This window comes from Aegilops tauschii, chromosome 3 (genome assembly GCF_002575655.3).
Source record: "Aegilops tauschii subsp. strangulata cultivar AL8/78 chromosome 3, Aet v6.0, whole genome shotgun sequence".
Taxonomy (NCBI): Eukaryota; Viridiplantae; Streptophyta; class Magnoliopsida; order Poales; family Poaceae; genus Aegilops; species Aegilops tauschii.
In genome coordinates, this window is record NC_053037.3 from 434,422,902 (window position 1) to 434,443,173 (window position 20,272).

Below are 20,272 nucleotides of genomic sequence, written 5' to 3' on the forward strand. Positions count from 1 at the left end.
GCCCATTTCGTCCGAGCTTGAACCTCCACTAGCCTGGTTCTCCCTGCTGGTCCTATTTTTATAGCACCGTTTTGATGAGGCACGAACTAGCGAGATGCCAATTCGTACGTGTAGATGACCCGATCTTTCACGGCGATACTCGATCAACACCTCGTCTCCCTGTTCCTCCTCGTAACCTCCAAGAACAATTTTCACCTGTGTACAAAAATACACAAACGAAAATAATGATCCACTCGGATCAGCACGTAGGCGTCGATGTGATGATCAACCCTCCGTCGCTAGTAAATTTCCACGATAGAAAAATCAAAGATAATACACAAGATATGGTCGCCCGTAACTCGGACGTTTTTCTGTATATCTCATACTCGGAATAAAACTCAAAACTAATCTCTACATCGGCCCTGGCCGGCCCTTTTTATAGGCGACGCCGAACTTGGAAAAGACTAAGCCAAACTAAATTGAAACGGAGTCTCCTAACAAACTAAGGATTTGACTAATTAATTATCCGGCCACATTAATCACCTTAATTAACCTAAACTCAAAACATGTACGTAAATAGTACAACTTGACTCTCACGTCTGCCACGTACAAGCAAAATTACAGGTCTTGGTGAAACTCACGTGGCCTATCACCAAAAATAAAATGACTTGATTAAATGAAAGACGGAGACTTATCCCTTGGCAGATCCTATCAATTGCATGCCTGTAGTTTAAACAGACAACTGCCGATCCTTATTATCTTCGGAGGCGGACGAAACGTTGGAATTATGTCTTCTGGCTTCGGTTCCTGTTTAGCATCTGATCTGGACCTTTTGTTGTACATTCTGCTAGGTATTGGTACAAGCACTGTATGATGAGAATCAACATGCATTAATTCCTTTTCAAATACAGGAGCAATTTTTGGTCCACAAAGCTGTCGCACACGACCATCATTTCCTCGGCATAATCTGGTTGCATGCTTGGCATTATTTTCCGCAACTTTTTCATGCCTTGACTCATCGAATGCTCGGTTTTAGTAGAATTATCGATCAATGGTGCCTTGCCCGCATCATCCTCCCTTCCTTGAACAGAAACCGTCCTCGGTTTCGAGTCCAATTTTTGTACAACCTTCCTCTCCGGAACTTGCTTCTCTATGGTTATTGCACTGTCTGCCATTGGTTTTAGCACGTGCTTCCTTCCATCATGCATGAACATGTATGTGTTGGATCTTCCGGCATGAACTGCATCATGATCAAACTGCCATGGTCTTCCCAATAACAACTGACACGCATCCATCGGCACAACATCACAGTCCACTGTATCAATATAATCTCCAACTGCGAACTTCAAACGCACCTTATGCGTGATCTTTAATTTTCCGGAATTGTATAGCCACTCCACGTGGTGCGGTTGCGGATGCCGCCACATGGACAAACCCAATGCATGCACAACATCTTTACTAATGGCGTTTGTAAAGCTGCCACCATCAATTATCATCTTGCATGCACGATCCTTGATCATGCATTGTGTTTTAAAAACACTCCAACGTTGTCCCTTTGCACCGCCATCAATTTTTACCTTCTCCACCAAAAGATTCAACCCCTCTGTCGGTGCTTCAACTTCTTTCTTTCTTTCTTCCTGTTGTTCATCTCTTTTTAGCAAACGATTTTTCCAATCTGCCCTGAACACATCCGTTGGCATGGGAACAAAACATATTTGTTGGCCCTTCCATGATAGAGAGTAACTATTTTTCTTGCAATTCCGAACAGCCCCAACACGTTTGCACCATGGGTTCCCAAGTAGCAGATGGCACGACACCATGGACACAGGACAAACATGAAAAAATTCCGCACAACAATATTTTCCCAGATCAAAAATTAGCAAAATCTGATGCGTAATTTTGATTTCACCTTTGAACCACTTCAGTGTGTTTGGTCTTTCAAGAGGTGCCATCTTCAGCCCCAATTTTTCCACCACCTCGATGCTTACCATGTTGACTGCAGTACTCTCATCGATCGTCAGATTGACACGTCGTTCGTTCACGACGCAACGAGTGTGAAAAAGAGTGACCTCGCCAATGCCTTCCTCCTCCATCAATATGTTCCTGCTCAACATGTTGATGCTCAACTCCACAGACGACATTGCCAATTGATCACCGTGACTAACCTTAACTCTGATACCACTTGATGAGGCACGAACTAGCGAGATGCCAATTCGTACGTGTAGATGGCCCGATCTTTCACGGCGATACTCGATCAACACCTCGTCTCCCTGTTCCTCCTCGTAACCTCCAAGAACAATTTTCACCTGTGTACAAAAATACACAAACGAAAATAATGATCCACTCGGATCAGCACGTAGGCGTCGATGTGATGATCAACCCTCCGTCGCTAGTAAATTTCCACGATAGGAAAATCAAAGATAATACACAAGATATGGTCGCCCGTAACTCGGACGTTTTTCTGTATATCTCATACTCGGAATAAAACTCAAAACTAATCTCTACATCGGCCCTGGCCGGCCCTTTTTATAGGCGACGCGAACTTGGAAAAGACTAAGCCAAACTAAATTGAAACGGACTCTCCTAACAAACTAAGGATTTGACTAATTAATTATCTGGCCACATTGATCACCTTAATTAACCTAAACTCAAAACATGTACGTAAATAGTACAACTTGACTCTCACATCTGCCACGTACAAGCAAAATTACAGGTCTTGGTGAAACTCACGTGGCCTATCACCAAAAATAAAATGACTTGATTAAATGAAAGACGGAGACTTATCCCTTGGCAGATCTTATCAATTGCATGCCTGTAGTTTAAACAGACAACTGCCGATCCTTATTATCTTCGGAGGCGTACGAAACGTTAGAATTATATCTTCTGGCTTCGGTTCCTGTTTAGCATCTGATCTGGACCTTTTGTTGTACATTCTGTTAGGTATTGGTACAAGCACTGTATGATGAGAATCAACATGCATTAATTCCTTTTCAAATACAGGAGCAATTTTTGGTCCACAAAGCTGTCGCACACGACCATCATTTCCTCGGCATAATCTGGTCGCATGCTTGGCATTATTTTCCGCAACTTTTTCATGCCTCGACTCATCAAATGGCTCGGTTTTAGTAGAATTATCGATCAATGATGCCTTGCCCGCATCACGTTTCTACGGTTTCAACCTTGAAAAACACAATCAACGTGATCGAACAAAATCACCCATCACCAGTTTTTTTTTCATGAATACGCATTAGATGCGTATCATTTCATTGATATGTGAAGTAGAATAACAGGGATTATGACGAATCTCACACTATGTACGCCAAGAGGCGCAACGGAGAGACACAAACGAGCAGAGGAGGGGTTGCTCAGCCCAAGTGCAAGAATGCTAGGTTACAAGGATGATAGCATGCATGGACTGGCCTATCGGCTTGTCTCACCAAATCACCACCCTACTCGGTCTGAGAGCCCCTGCAAAGCGGGAAGCCCTCTTGTTTGTAAAAATAAAACGAAGACATTTTATGGCTAACAAGGCGAGGTGCAACATAACAAGACAACTTTTTTCGAAAAGGGAGATTACCTCCAATCTCTTCATCAGGGCAATGCATACAGCCATTTTATTGATTATTCATCAAGATCTTAAAAAATAATACATCAATAAGTCTGAAGCCATTATCTTGGCAACATTTGTTATTACTCCTATTTAATTGATGATGGGGTGCGTATTGCTGGGGCCGACTGGCCGGACCTTACACCAAACTCAACATCTAGAACCGAAGACCTCAACCAAGCCACAATCGCCAGGTCTGGGGCACACACCGTCGCCAGGTCTAGGGCACATACCGGTCCAGCGCACTCTCAGCAGGCATCACATGCACCCGCTGTAGAGTTCGCCGCCACCATGTTCCATCGATTCATATTCAGAGCAGGTACCGATGCATCGACCTTGCCAGACCCGCTGTCGATGCCACCACGACGCCAGACAACGCCACCTTTCTATGCATATCCAAGTCGTGCGGCGTGGCCTACGTGCGTCCGAGTCGTACGTTGTGGATCGTGTGCAAGTGGTGGGCGTTGGAGCGGCGGCTCCGAACGATGGGTGGGTGGCGACTTGGTGCTATGTGGTTAGCGAGTTCGTCTGCCCAGTTGACGCAATCCGTGGGATTGGTCGGGCTGGTATGCCAAGGCCTTGGACATCTTTGGCGCATCGTTCGTGGTCTGCGGTGGTCGTCTTGGGTAGCATGGGCTACAAGGCGTCTGTTTGTGCGGCGATGCAGCTCGAGTGCGTGCGGATGAAGTCGGAGCGGCAGCTCTGAATTCGGCGATGTGTGTTTGGCGCGACTTTGGTCTTCTGTCGTGTGGTCGACGAGGCTTAGTTGCTTGCGCGGTTTTTCGGCCTGATTTCCCTCATAAACTTAGGCCATTCTGTTCGGTTTTTTATCTGGTTTTTCTTATAAACTGGATCAATTTTTTTAAATGAATTCAGTTGGGGAGCCCCCCCCCCCCCCCCCTCCCCTCTCGACAGTTTCAAAAAAAAGTAATTGGGGGCAAAATCTTGAAATGATACACCGAAAAAAAATGATTTACACTCTACTGGGAGATCAATACTTCTTTAAATACAATCGAAGGGCAGCCCATCTTCTTGCCTAGGCTTTGTGGCATTATGTTACAAACAACACGATGGCAGGTAATGGGTGTAGGCAATGCCTCTGTTGGGGGAAGGACGATTTTTTTAAAAGATATTGGTATTGTATAAGGGACACATGAGGAACATGGTGTATAGAAGTTCCATATAAAATGAACATTCAACATTGATCACTTATTTTGCCAAATACTCCCACGAAGTATCAAAAAATGTCTTATATTTTTATACGGAGGGAGTAACTTATTATTTCTATTTCCAACGTTTCACAAGATTTCAAAATAGATGTGGTCATGGTGGCTAGTTCTACTTAGAGAAATGGAATGACTGCATAAAAGGAATTTCGAAAAACAATAAATCTGCTGCTAGTCAAGTCAACACAGTAGAACAACGCTACTGATCTAGCATAGGTTCATATATAGGGTGGCCCAATGACATCGAAGACATACACGTTGAGAAACTTACCCTTTTACAAAAGATCTATAAGAACACAAGAAATAAGCAGACTAATCCCAGATTGCTACGGTCTCAACTGAACTAATTACACTCTCAAGTTAATCTACGGTCAGCATACTAAATTCTGCGAGTCTTAGCTGCTTTCTCCAATATATCAGCAATGAGAGAAGGACATGTCCTTTTCAGGGACTCGTACCCCTTACTTGCCATCACACCAACCATTCTATTTGAAGAGTTGATGAATCCAATGCATGCATCTTTGAGCTTGCTGCAATGATGCTGGTCGGCTAAAGCTAAGGTGGTCGCAACAGTCCCGGTATGAAGAACCTCACAAAGTTTGATCTCGCACATGTACTTCATCCTTTCCATGGCGTACCTATCTGCGGCCACCGCAAATGCCTAGCCATTTCTTCATACTCATCGTCATCCAGGTAATCCAATGGAGGCAACGAATCAGTGTAGATGAAGTGAAGCAGTCCTCTGAAAACAGCGGGCTGCATGTCTTCAACGGTTATGCTGCGGCTACTCTCGTCCCTCATCGGGCCGTAGAACTTCACCCGGAAGACCGGCGACCGCATTGCGAGGATGACCTTATGAGCCGGGAAAATCTCCTCCTTGACCGTGAAAGACACATCAGATCCCTCCGTAGCCTCCAGCAAGCTGCTAAGGTTATGAACCAATTCGGACGGCGGCGCCTGGGCCTCAAAGTTAACCTTGACATCAGCCTCTTGCGCGTCCTTCAGCTCGATGACGGCAAGATTGCACTCGAGGATAAGGGTGTCCTCCAGAACGTACGGCTGCAGCTCCGTCCTCCTCATGAAATGGGTGTAGCCCGAGCAGCAGTTGTAGTCATCAGCGGAGTTAAACACCAGCGCCTCGTACTGGCTGGGGACCGGCCACGTGAAAGGCGGCGGCGGCCAGGCCTGGTCGACCACCCTCACATGGTAGAGCGCCCTCGCCTCTGCGTTCTCGGTCTTGAGCTCGACGAAGACTGAAACGTAGTCCTTGCTGTCCTCCCTGAGGCCGTCGGGGTAGAAGTAGACGCACCAGTCGTGGCCGCCGACGCGGAAGGTGGCGGACTGGATGGACTTGCCGACGCCGAGGCCCCTGCACAGGCTGTAGCCGTCGATCTTGAACAGGTGCGTGCCCTGCGCGGTCTCCGGGGCGCAGGCCGACGCCGACATCGTCCGTGGTGGGATCCGGGATGCCGACATCGTTCGACTGGCGCAGCGGGAAAGGAGAACGCGGACGAGGCGATTCGGGAGGAGGGGAACGGCGGCGCGGCAAGGGTGGGACGGCGGCGCGGCGAGGCGATTCGTGAGTTTTTTGTTTTGTTTTGTTTGAGCTGTTAGGATTTGACGATTCGTGTGGGGCTTCTGCTTTGTACTACTTGGAGGGCTCTTGTACTTATTATTGTGCGTGGCTTTTTCCGATTCGGACACAACAGTCCGTCTTTGTTCTACCTTTTCCGATTTAAACCCGGTCAGATTTGAACATCTAGCTGTTTTCAGCTTCCTCCCCGTTCTGCAATTCCTCGTGTTCATCCGTAATTGGGAAACAACGGCGAGTATACGGAGTGGCATCATAAACAAAAAGAGCAGCATTCTCAAAAGGACGCCGATAACTGCCACACGCGTGGGCGTTAAGAAATCTGCCCACACGTTCTGTGTGGTGCCTAAGAGGACCAGCCCACATGTCTGTATGTGGGCAAAACAACTAGCGCCCACACGCCTTCTTTTTCCCTCCCAGTCCCTCTTACACGCGTGCGTGTGGCAAAAAAACCCGGTACGTCAGGCCTCGTACCTCGTGGTCCCACACGCCCCACGTGACACTACCGCGCGCCCCGCAGTTGCCATGGGCCGGACCCTCGTCCATGTTCGTTTAAGTGCAGTTGCCATGTCGCTGAACTACGGTTGCCATGTCGGACAACTACAGTTGCCATGTTTGCTCAACTGCAGTTGCCATCTCAGGTCAAAGTTCCAGATTGCCATTTTTTGGACAACTACAGTTGTTGCCATGTGTGGTCTGGTCTACTGCATTTGCCATGATTTCAAAACTTTAGGAGTAGCCACCTACTAACACTAGGCAGTTGCCATGTAGCGCTACAAAAAAAGGCATGGCAAAAAACATGTTCAGGTAAAAGAGAGAGTTGCCATGTGCTCACAAGCACGCTAGGGCAGTTGCCATTTAAAAAGAAAGAGTTGCCATCTGCTTACGTGCACGCTAGGGGAGTTTGCCATGTACCATGCAAAACATATGGCAACTGACATGTTCGGGTAAAAAAAAGAGTTGCCATTTGCTTGCAATCACACTAGGGCAGTTGCCATGTACACTGCAAAACGCATGGCAACTGGCAGCTTGGGTGTGGGAGAGGAGGCGGGCGTGTGGGCGAGATGGCAAACGCCCACACACCAGCCCTTGTGCGTGACTGAAAACTGGTGTGTGGGCGAACTGCTAAACGCCCACACACCTGCCCCTCCGTGTGGTAAAACGGATGTGTGGGCGACCTCTCTCACACACCACACACGCGAGTTGTCCTACGTGGCATACAAAATCAGCTAATTCGTGCCAAGATTCGTGCAGAAGTTACTGGACGATGATGGAGACGTGTGGGTGAGTTGGCTAACGCCCACATTTCGTTCTCAAAAAAGAGAGAGCGCAATACTCAGCATCGGCCGATCGATGGGGTGCCCAGATCGGTCACCTTCTCCATTGTTGATCCTGCACCATGTGACCGTCTGATTTGTCGATTCTTTTGTTCCTTCCCCATACAAACGAGAGAGAGCCGTGCCCTAGCTCATAGGCTCGTGGGCCTCGCCCCTACCCTCTCCAGGACCATCAGTGCGCCGCACTTCGCCCACTTCGCCTTGTCATCGACGGCGCGACAAGTTGGCTAGACATGCTTTTACTTCAACTCTACTGTTTTCTAGGATGATATTCCCCCTAGTTTTATTGTTTCGGATGTAATAGACGACTCCTTATTTGTGATGAAATAAAGTGCGGCATGAAGGCTTTTCCCTTAAAAAAAGAAATTGCCTCCATAGCACCAAAAGTTGTTCTCGAGAAAAAAGTTAAAACATACCCATGTGGGATCTAGTTTCAAAGAACTCACCACAAATAATCTAATAATAAAAACGGATATAAATTCCGACGATCGAATTAAAAGTTAGATGGGCTAATGATGAAAACAGATCTGAGTTCCAACAGTGAAATTAAAAGTTACATGGGCTAGTGTATCAGAGACAGGGATCATACCCATGCAGGTGCGACGCTCCTGCCTTTGGGTCCCTGACATGTGGGCGAGCCACTTGTTGGGCCCACATGTCATAGGCACAAAGGCAGGTGCCTTAAGGCACCGAAGCGCAGTCCATGCAGGTGCTCTCGTTCCTTCTATGAAAAGGTGTGGCTAGGTCTCAGTCGACTCAGATTTAACCATGTTTCAGTCAAGTGAATTTACATGCAAGAGAGAAGAAAAAATTGAAAAAAAATTGCACAGATCTCAATGTAAATCTTATGGATATAGCATCGACTAAGACTTAACGAAGTCTTAGTCGACTGAGACTTAGCAAAACTGTTTATGAGAAGTCTGCTCCATCGCGCGTAGGCAGACCCAAAAAGTGAAACCGAAGGAAGTACGTAACTTGTTATCCTACTAAACGTGCCAATTTGTGAACGTTACATACATATGTTAGATGTGTTGGTAACTTGGAATTATACCGAGTAAATTGCAACCATCAGAATGGAACTCGGTAATGCTGAACCTGTCGAATAATGCAGCAAATCCATTTCAGTTCATAAACTTTGTTTTGAAGAGCAACATCATGATGCACCAAATGGATTTGAAAACCCAGGGTACTATTTCCACTATACCTTTCAGTATTGAACAACAAAATCAATGTAATTGGGGGCAAAAGCATGAAATGATACAAGATACACCGGGGAAAAAAAATGATTTACACTCTACTGGGAGACCTATACTTCTGTAAATATAATCGAAGGCCGGTCCATCTTCTTGCCCAGGCCTTGTGGTATGTTACAAACAACATGGTGGCGGGTACAATGCGCGCTAGGCAATGCCTCTGTTGGGACAATGTATCAGCCTCTACAATTGCTGTATACAAGCATCCTCGAGATGTGGCGTTCACTCTAATTAGTTTTTGCTCGTTTCCATACAATAACTGTACCGTCTGAATCGGATGAGGCGAGCAAATTTTCCCCGTGATTCCAGGCTACTCCCATTACTGGAGAGCCGTGTCCCTTCAGGGATGTAAATGGCTTCATCAATACCTCAACTTGTAACCAAATTTTAAGATGCAAAAAGTATAGGGACAATGAGCATACCTGCAGTTTATTTACACATGAATTCTTTGGCCGAGCCAAATCATAGAAGTAAACATTCGAATCTCCACTGCCAGTAACTTCATAGCCAGAAGAAAATACAAGTCAGCTACATTTATTTATTTAATTTTCAAAAGTTCAGGAATGCATTTGTCTTATAGGCGGTAGACAAAAGGGTTGCGACTGGTGAATGACAGATGGTGTATTTATTCTTGGAAAAGCAAGCACACTCAGTTGCCAAAGATATCCATCACAGGTTATTAATTTGTTTCAAAAGTTCAACTCAACAGTCTAAAAAAGTAGTGTAACAAAGTTTGACCAGGAAAACTTGGCATTAAGTGGCAATTGTGATTGCCTTGATACTTCACTGGACTAAACTATGACTCGGCATTCATAGCGATTAATGAAATAGTTAAGCAAAAGTTGAGGGCAGGCAATACAAAAGTGCAGTAGCAATTCGGTGCAAACCGCTTAAGTTTCAGCTAACCAGAGCCAACAACTATGGTTTCTCGGAAAAAAGCAACTACAAACAGTTCCAACTCACCTATGAATTCCCCTTTCTCAAGGGAAAGAAGTGGACAGAAAGAAGCACGGATATTCTGCACTGGTGAAGCCAATTTTAGAGAGCATATGAGAGTCAAGTATCCATGGGAATTTGTTGCAATGCTGAAATGCCAATAACAGAATGCTGGTGAGATAAAAGTGGAAGCCACAACAGGATGGACTGTAATAAAGTACACACCTGAAGAAATACAGGTTTCCATCTTGAGCACAAGAGAGAAGTACTGGACAACGTGCTACGAGAGAGAAGGTACGGTACTGGATGGTTGTAACGGAAGATTTGCTCTTACAACTCTTGTTCTTATGAGTTCTAGATAAAGACCCTGTGTGAGAGTTCACACTAATAGTGTATATGTAACCCTGCACATTTCAAGCACCAATTCAAAACTATGAAATTTAAATTCCACATTAGTATTTAGAAAATCAAATTATTTGATACCTGCGCGTCACCAGCAAAAATAAGCTGACCAGTGTGGTCGATATCCAATGCTGTAACCGCATTGTCACAGGTGAGTTTGCTGATTACTCTCCCAGTACTAAAATTAATTGCCTAGATTGGAAAGAAAATTGGATCACACGGCCGTTAAAGCAATTGATGGAAATGTTTCTGATTACAAAGGTTGATGTGATTTAAAATTATTTAACGGACAACAGGTACATCATTTTCACTGATAAATACCAGAACAGACAAACATCATTTTTCTTATTATTGCACAACAGAAAATTGATCAGAGGACCAGCCAACAAGCAACATATGCAAAAGCATACTATTGTATATAGATTGTAAGAGCGACAGGGCAGGAAGTTTACATTGATTTCCCTGTTTGCATTGCCAACTAACAGCAAATTATTGTTCACCTGCAATAAAGTGTTTGAAAGGAACCACCAGTAAATATATGATACGAGAGATAATTTATGTTGGTTATTGTAAAAGGAATAGTGACTTATTAGCACTGCAGATGCAGGCAAAAAGCATTGGTGAAAGGAATAGGAAAAAGTAACAATCATACTTTTCTGCTAAGTTGGACTTACGGGATGAAAGCAGATGCATAGCTGGGAAGAAACTCCATATACGACTCTGATACAAGTGCCTTTAGAGATCTCCCACACTCTCACAGTTTTATCCATGGAGCATGAAGCTATGTACTGGTTATTAGATGAAAAATCAAAATCTGTAATGCCGTTAGAATAATAATAAAGTCAAGATACGGGAATAGACAGGAAAGTACAGCTTGAATTGATCATGCTTCGCTTACATTCACAAAGTACATACAATATCATATCTTTTCGAGTCTTGCACTACCATTTTAGCTATCACAAGCCCAAATTCATTTAGTTATAGTATTACTTCTGTGCATAATGATTCTATATGCTCAGCACTAGGGTTTGTCCTCTTGACCAGAGCGGAATGTATTATTTATAACAGGAAACCACAATTAACGAATCAGTATGTTTGCTAAATGTGACAGCAGTGGGAACCAAAAGCTTTGGGCATGCATAGCAAGCCTTCATTAACTGCATGAGAACTACAAAGTTATTTTGTAACATTACATGGCCTAAGTAAGTAGTTCTTGGTTACTGAGCCCATAAACACCAGGAGATGACATGACACAAGGGACATGGTCCTATGCAGATTTTATGCACATAGGAATGTATGCTACTAGGTGGAGATCTCAATTTTCTTAGCCCTTGAAACCAAATAATTTGTTGAAAGTAAAAGTGAAGGTAGATATACAAAAAAAAAAGATAGTTTTACAAATACGATTAAGTGGTCTAACCTGTGATATCTTTTGAATGTCCTGTTAATTTTTGAAGAACAGAGGGTGGCTCAGAAACCTGGCAAACCGTCAAACTGCCATCGGATGAACCATAAGCAAGCAGATCTGAATTCGTGCGGCCAAATTGCAATACGGTAACTGCCAAGGGTAAAATCGATACTATTCAATTAGCTCATAGGAGGATACTTCATCATTGACACAGAAGACACTGTCTAGCATGACTACGAGCAAATAACCTGATGCTTTGCAGTTGTCAAAGATGCAATGCATTCCAACAAACGAGTACGCAGGTTCGGCGAATCTGACATGGCGCTCAGGTTCACTATGCTTTGAGCTGACACTCAAGGTGCGGCTTAACTTACCGCTGTTACTTCTGAGGTCCTGCGGCAAAGAAGTAACATCAGACTTCACGGCAACATGTGTACACACACTTCTTCAGGAACAGAACAAGCTTCATGGGAAAAGCTAGAAGAACAAACCCTGATAGAACTCCAGCTGTCTGCTTCAGAAAATGTAGTAGGGCTAGCAAACCACCTCCCACTGGTCAATCAGAAAGCCCAAGATGTTAGATTTCACCTTTCGTACTATCAGACTTCATGCTTAAACGATTGGGCTTGAGAAGAAACTAGCGGACAAGCACAAGCAGTAGTTCGAGATTACATTAATTACAGCACCGCGCACAAACTTAGCAACATGTTGGTCTCGTTTCGTCTAATAAGGCAGGGGCGTGTCAGGCGACTGAAGCACAGAGCAATCAGAGGCGTCACCTGTTGCTGGGCGTGCTGTGGGCGCTGCTTGAGGCGGCTTCGATACGGCGGAGGAGGAAGTTCCGGTAGACGACGTAGCCCTTGCCGTTGCACCGCCACTCCTGCAGCATCCCCATAGCAATCCATCCAATCATACATTGTCCCCAGCGCATGAAAACGAGCATGATGCGAATGGCAGGAGGAGGGATCTAGGGGCGGGTACCATGCGGTGGTTGAGCGCGGAGGAGGACTTGCGGCGGAGGAGGAGGCGGCGGAGGGCGGCGTAGTCGGGGTCGGGGCGGGAGGTTGAGGAGGAGGGGGTCGGGGGCTGGAGGACGCAGCTGAGGAAGTCGGGGTCCGTGGGCCGGGAGGGGGCGGGGCACGGCGACGCCGGGGCGGGGGCGGGGGCGGAGGCGGAGGCGGTGGCCGGAGAGTCGCCCGCCATTTCTGCGTCCGCGTGCGTGCGTGCGCGCCGGCGAGCTGGCGCGCGCGACGGGGAGAGATCAGGGAAAGGGGGCTTTGGATCTCGGGCGGGCGTACGGGGCCTGAGCTGGCAAAGTGTTTTTCTTTCACTTCTTTTTCCTATTTTTCTTGTCCGTGAGCACACCGGCGTTGGGAGTGTCAGGCTCGTGCTCCTGTCCAAACCTGGTCTTCAACATTAACATTCGTAGGAAAAACAGAAATAAATCCAATACAATTTGAGTGTCAATACTAAGTCTATTTTTTTATATAAAAAAATCCGATCTATTCATCTTCAATCATTTTTTTCGAGAGTACGCCAAAGGCGTACCTTAGCTTTATAGAAGATAGAAAAGTATTTACAAGAGGTTACAAAGCGACGTCCACTTCACAGAAGCGTCCGCCCTCCCGAACTCCGGTAGGAAACCTAAGGGACTACTCACAAAAATGTAACACTCCACTCCTACTGGCTAATTCCCACAGCTTTCGCTCTCTAAAGATGCACTCCACAGTGCCTAGCTCATTTGTGATGCCATCCCTACCAAAAACTCTGTCGTTCCTCTGTTTCCACAAACACCAGGAAATGAGCATCACAAATGAATCAAAGTCCTTTCGCATGGTCTTCTGCACTGTCTTCCTGGCTCTCATCCACCAAACTTGCAAGGGAGCATTGCCATCCGGAAGCAGGGCAAGATCAATCCCCCTCCTGGCGAAGCAGAGGAACCACACCTGCCTAGCGAACACGCACTGAGACAGAATGTGGTCCACAGTGTCTTCCTCTTGATCGCAGAGAAAGCATGGCGATGTTGTTTCTTGAATACCATGTCGAGCTCTCCTATTCGAAGTCCATAGCCTGTACTGAAGTGCCAGCCACATAAAGATTTGGCAAGCGAGTGGTGCTTTGCTTTTCCAGATGGCTGCCGCCGGCTGAAACTTGATACTTCCTTCACACATCATCTTGTAAGCAAAAGAGGCTGTGTAGGTGCCTGGCTCGTTCCAAGCCCAGTACGGCATGTCCTCCGAACCCTGGTGGATTTGGATGTTCACCAACGCCTCCCATAGCCTTATGAACTGCGCCAAGTCCTCGGTGTTCATATCCCCCACAATATCATTCATCCAAGCATGGAGAGACAGCCCGTCCTTCGCTGTTCTCTTGTTGATCGTCCGAGTTTTGACCTTGGGCAGTAAGCTGGGCGCTAGCTCCATCACTGTCGCCCCTCCAATCCATCTATCCTTCCAAAAGAGTATCTTCGCGCCATCTCCGATGCGCCATTGTACCAAGCTCTGGAATGCCGACGAAGCCTCCTTGTCTACAATCTCATGCAGACCCTGCCATGGTCTTGTTGGGGAACGTAGTAATTTCAAAAAAATTCCTACGCACACGCAAGATCATGGTGATGCATAGCAACGAGAGGGGAGAGTGTTGTCTACGTACCCTCGTAGACCGAAAGCGGAAGCGTTAACACAACGCGGTTGATGTAGTCGTACGTCTTCACGATCCGGCCGATCAAGTACCGAACGCACGACACCTCCGAGTTCAGCACACGTTCAGCTCGATGACGTCCCTCGAACTCCGATCCAGCCGAGTGTTGAGGGAGAGTTTCGTCAGCACGACGGCGTGGTGACGATGATGATGTTCTACCGACGCAGGGCTTCGCCTAAGCACCGCTACAATATTATCGAGGTGTAATATGGTGGAGGGGGGCACCGCACACGGCTAAAAGATCATTGATCAATTGTGTGTCTAGAAGTGCCCCCTGCCCCCGTATATAAAGGAGCAAGGGGGAGGCCGCCGGCCAAGGAGGAGAGGCGCGCCAGGAGGAGTCCTACTCCTACTAGGAGTAGGACTCCCCCCCTTTTCCATGTTGGACTAGGAGAGAGAGGGGGAAGAGGTGGAGGGGAGGAAGGAAGCGGGGGCGCCGCCCCCCTCCCCTTGTCCTATTCGGACTGGGGGGGGGGGAAGGGGCGCGCGGCCCTGCCCTGGCCTCCTCTCCTCTCTTCCACCTAGGCCCACTAAGGCCCATTAAGTTACCGGGGGGTTCCGGTAACCTCCCGGTACTCCGGAAAAATCCCGATTTCACCCGGAACACTTCCGATGTCCAAACATAGGCTTCCAATATATCAATCTTTATGTCTCGACCATTTCGAGACTCCTCGTCATGTCCGTGATCACATCCGGGACTCCGAACAACCTTCGCTACATCAAAACATATAAACTCATAATATAACTGTCATCGTAACGTTAAGCGTGCGGACCCTACGGGTTCGAGAACTATGTAGACATGACTGAGACACCTCTCCGGTCAATAACCAATAGCGGAACCTGGATGCTCATATTGGTTCCCACATATTCTACGAAGATCTTTATCGGTCAGACCGCATAACAACATACGTTGTTCCCTTTGTCATCGGTATGTTACTTGCCCGAGATTCGATCGTCGGTATCTCGATACCTAGTTCAATCTCGTTACCGGCAAGTCTCTTTACTCGTTCCGTAATACATCATCTCGCAACTAACTCATTAGTCACAATGCTTGCAAGGCTTATAGTGATGTGTATTACTGAGTGGGCCCAGAGATACCTCTCCGACAATCGGAGTGACAAATCCTAATCTCGAAATACGCCAACCCAACAAGTACCTTTGGAGACACCTGTAGAGCACCTTTATAATCACCCAGTTACGTTGTGACGTTTGGTAGCACACAAAGTGTTCCTTCGGTAAACGGGAGTTGCATAATCTCATAGTCATAGGAACATGTATAAGTCATGAAGAAAGCAATAGCAACATACTAAACGATCGAGTGCTAAGCTAACGGAATGGGTCAAGTCAATCACATCATTCTCCTAATGATGTGATCCCGTTAATCAAATGACAACTCATGTCTATGGCTAGGAAACACAACCATCTTTGATCAACGAGCTAGTCAAGTAGAGGCATACTAGTGACACTCTGTTTGTCTATGTATTCACACATGTATTATGTTTCCGGTTAATACAATTCTAGCATGAATAATAAACATTTATCATGATATAAGGAAATAAATAATAACTTTATTATTGCCTCTAGGGCATATTTTCTTCAGTCTCCCACTTGCACTAGAGTCAGTAATCTAGATTACACAGTAATGATTCTTACACCCATGGAGTCTTGGTGCTGATCATGTTTTGCTCGTGGAAGAGGCTTAGTCAACGGGTCTGCAACATTCCGATCCGTATGTATCTTGCAAATTTCTATGTCTCCCACCTGGACTAAATCCCGGATGGAATTGAAGCGTCTTTTGATGTGCTTGGTTCTCTTGTGAAATCTGGATTCCTTTGCTAAGGCAATTGCACCAGTATTGTCACAAAAGATTTTCATTGGTCCCGATGCACTAGGTATGACACCTAGATCGGATATGAACTCCTTCATGCAGACTCCTTCATTTGCTGCTTCCGAAGCAGCTATGTACTCCGCTTCACACGTAGATCCCGCCACGACACTTTGCTTAGAACTCCACCAACTGACAGCTCCACCGTTCAATGTAAACACGTATCCGGTTTGCGATTTAGAATCGTCCGGATCAGTGTCAAAGCTTGCATCAACGTAACCATTTACGATGAGCTCCTTGTCACCTCCATAAACGAGAAACATATCCTTAGTCCTTTTCAGGTATTTCAGGATGTTCTTGACCGCTGTCCAGTGATCCACTCCTGGATTACTTTGGTACCTCCCTGCTAAACTTATAGCAAGGCACACATCAGGTCTGGTACACAGCATTGCATACATGATAGAGCCTATGGCTGAAGTATAGGGAACATCTTTCATCTTCTCTCTATCTTCTGCAGTGGTCGGGCATTGAGTCTTACTCAATCTCACACCTTGTAGTACAGGCAAGAACCCTTTCTTTGCTTGATCCATTTTGAACTTCTTCAAAACTTTGTCAAGGTATGTGCTTTGTGAAAGTCCAATTAAGCGTCTTGATCTATCTCTATAGATCTTGATGCCCAATATATATGCAGCTTCACCGAGGTCTTTCATTGAAAAACTATTATTCAAGTATCCCTTTATGCTATCCAGAAATTCTATATCATTTCCAATCAGCAATATGTCATCCACATATAATATCAGAAATGCTACTGAGCTCCCACTCAGTTTCTTGTAAATACAGGCTTCTCCAAAAGTCTGTATAAAACCAAATGCTTTGATCACACTATCAAAGCGTTTATTCCAACTCCGAGAGGCTTGCACCAGTCCATAAATGGATCGCTGGAGCTTGCACACTTTGTTAGCTCCCTTTGGATCGACAAAACCTTCCGGTTGCATCATATACAACTCTTCTTCCAGAAATCCATTCAGGAATGCAGTTTTGACATCCATTTGCCAAATTTCATAATCATAAAATGCGGCAATTGCTAACATGATTTAGACAGACTTAAGCATCGCTACGGGTGAGAAGGTCTCATCGTAGTCAATCCCTTGAACTTGTCGAAAACCTTTCGCAACAAGTCGAGCTTTATAGACAGTAACATTACCGTCAGCGTCAGTCTTCTTCTTGAAGATCCATTTATTTTCAATGGCTTGCCGATCATCGGGCAAGTCAACCAAAGTCCATACTTTGTTCTCATACATGGATCCCATCTCGGATTTCATGGCCTCAAGCCATTTTGCGGAATCTGGGCTCACCGCCGCTTCTTCATAGTTCGTAGGTTCGTCATGGTCTAGCAACATAACCTCCAGAACAGGATTACCGTACCACTCTGGTGCGGATCTTAATCTGGTTGACCTACGAGGTTCAGTAATAACTTGATCTGAAGTTTCATGATCATTATCATTAACTTCCTCACTAATTGGTGTAGGTGTCGCAGAAACTGGTTTCTGTGATGATCTACTTTCCAATAAGGGAGCAGGTACAGTTACCTCATCAAGTTCTATTTTCCTCCCACTCACTTCTTTCGAGAGAAACTCCTTCTCTAGAAAGGATCCATTCTTAGCAACGAATGTCTTGCCTTCGGATCTGTGATAGAAGGTGTACCCAACAGTCTCCTTTGGGTATCCTATGAAGACACATTTCTCCGATTTAGGTTCGAGCTTATCAGGTTGAAGTTTCTTCACATAAGCATCGCAACCCCAAACTTTAAGATACGACAACTTTGGTTTCTTGCCAAACCATAGTTCATAAGGCGTCGTCTCAACGGATTTCGATGGTGTCCTATTTAGAGTGAATGCAGCCGTCTCTAAAGCATAACCCCAAAACGATAGCGGTAAATCAGTAAGAGACATCATAGATCGCACCATATCTAGTAAAGTACGATTACGACGTTCGGACACACCATTACGTTGTGGTGTTCCGGGTGGCGTGAGTTGCGAAACTATTCCGCATTGTTTCAAATGTAGGCCAAACTCGTATCTCAAATATTCTCCTCCACAATCTGATCGTAGAAACTTTATTTTCTTGTTACGATGATTTTCAACTTCGCTATGAAATTCTTTGAATTTTTCAAATGTTTTAGACTTATGTTTCATTAAGTAGATATACCCATATCTGCTCAAATCATTTGTGAAGGTGAGAAAATAACGATATCCGCCACGAGCCTCAATATTCATCGGACCACATACATCTGTATGTATGATTTCCAACAAATCAGTTGCTCTCTCCATAGTTCCGGAGAACGGTGTTTTAGTCATCTTGCCCATGAGACACGGTTCGCAAGTACCAAGTGATTCCAAAAGTCCATCATTATGGAGTTTCTTCATGCGCTTTACACCGATATGACCTAAACGACAGTGCCACAAATAAGTTGCACTATCATTATCAACTCTGCATCTTTTGGCTTCGACATTATGAATATGTGTGTCACTACTATCGAGATTCATTAAGAATAGACCACTCTTCAAGGGTGCATGACCATAAAAGATATTACTCATATAAATAGAACAACCATTATTCTCTGATTTAAATGAATAACCGTCTCGCATCAAACAAGATCCAGATATAATGTTCATGCTCAACGCTGGCACCAAATAACAATTATTTAGGTCTAATACTAATCCCGAAGGTAGATGTAGAGGTAGCGTGCCGACCGCGATCATATCGACTTTGGAAACACTTCCCACGCGCATCGTCACCTCGTCCTTAGCCAATCTTCGCTTATTCCGTAGCCCCTATTTCGAGTTGCAAATATTAGCAACAGAACCAGTATCAAATACCCAGGTGCTACTGCGAGCATTAGTAAGGTACACATCAATAACATGTATATCACATATACCTTTGTTCACCTTGCCATCCTTCTTATCCGCCAAATACTTGGGGCAGTTCCGCTTCCAGTGACCAGTCTGCTTGCAGTAGAAGCACTCAGTTTCAGGCTTAGGTCCAGACTTGGGTTTCTTCTCCTGAACAACAACTTGCTTGCTGTTCTTCTTGAAGTTTCCCTTCTTCTTCCCTTTGCCCTTTTTCTTGAAACTAGTGGTCTTATTGACCATCAACACTTGATGCTCCTTTTTGATTTCTACCTCCGCTGCCTTTAGCATTGCGAAGAGCTCGGGAATTGTCTTATTCATCCCTTGCATGTTATAGTTCATCACGAAGCTCTTGTAGCTTGGTGGCAGTGATTGAAGAATTCTGTCAATGACGCTATCATCCGGAAGATTAACTCCCAGTTGAATCAAGTGATTATTATACCCAGACATTTTGAGTATATGCTCACTGACAGAACTATTCTCTTCCATCTTGCAGCTGTAGAACTTATTGGAGACTTCATATCTCTCAATCCGGGCATTTGCTTGAAATATTAACTTCAACTCCTGGAACATCTCATATGCTCCATGACGTTCAAAACGTCGTTGAAGACCCGGTTCTAAGCCGTAAAGCATGGCACACTGAAGTATCGAGTAGTCATCAGCTTTGCTCTGCCAGACGTTCATAACTTCTGGTGTTGCTCTTGCAGCAGGCCTGGCACCCAGCGGTGCTTCCAGGACGTAATTCTTCTGTGCAGCAATGAGGATAATCCTCAAGTTACGGACCCAGTCCGTGTAATTGCTACCATCATCTTTCAACTTTGCTTTCTCAAGGAACGCATTAAAATTCAACGGAACAACAGCACGGGCCATCTATCTACAATTAACATAGACAAGCAAGATACTATCAGGTACTAAGTTCATGATAAATTCAAGTTCAATTAATCATATTACTTAAGAACTCCCACTTAGATAGACATCCCTCTAATCCTCTAAGTGATCACGTGATCCATATCAACTAAACCATGTCCGATCATCACGTGAGATGGAGTAGTTCCAATGGTGAACATCACTATGTTGATCATATCTACTATATGATTCA

The 20,272-nt window shown here is 45.3% G+C and overlaps 1 protein-coding gene and 1 pseudogene across 1 annotated transcript; both read right to left on the minus strand.

The window, feature by feature from the left end:
* Positions 1 to 5,023: 5,023 nt before the first annotated feature.
* LOC109736840 (BTB/POZ and MATH domain-containing protein 1-like) lies at positions 5,024 to 6,754 on the minus strand (annotated as a pseudogene).
* Positions 6,755 to 8,838: 2,084 nt separating this feature from the next.
* Positions 8,839 to 13,029, minus strand: LOC109736799 (uncharacterized). Its single transcript, XM_020296012.4, has 12 exons — positions 12,721 to 13,029; positions 12,519 to 12,619; positions 12,231 to 12,291; positions 11,988 to 12,132; positions 11,752 to 11,889; positions 11,006 to 11,145; positions 10,784 to 10,831; positions 10,413 to 10,523; positions 10,155 to 10,333; positions 9,957 to 10,078; positions 9,416 to 9,492; positions 8,839 to 9,331 (listed from the first exon to the last, which is right to left on the minus strand). Exons 1-12 carry the CDS (start codon positions 12,940 to 12,942, stop codon positions 9,221 to 9,223), a joined length of 1,455 nt encoding a protein of 484 aa, XP_020151601.1. The 5' UTR covers positions 12,943 to 13,029; the 3' UTR covers positions 8,839 to 9,220.
* Positions 13,030 to 20,272: the final 7,243 nt, after the last annotated feature.

Coding starts and splice junctions, on each gene's coding strand:
- LOC109736799 (XM_020296012.4), bottom strand. CDS start 12,942: ATGGCGGGCGACTCTCCGGCCACCGCCTCCGCCTCCGCCCCCGCCCCC. Junction 12,620..12,720: donor CCGCGCTCAACCACCGCATG/GTACCCGCCCCT, acceptor GGGATGCTGCAG/GAGTGGCGGTGCAACGGCAA. Junction 10,832..11,005: donor TATGCATCTGCTTTCATCCC/GTAAGTCCAACT, acceptor ACTTTATTGCAG/GTGAACAATAATTTGCTGTT.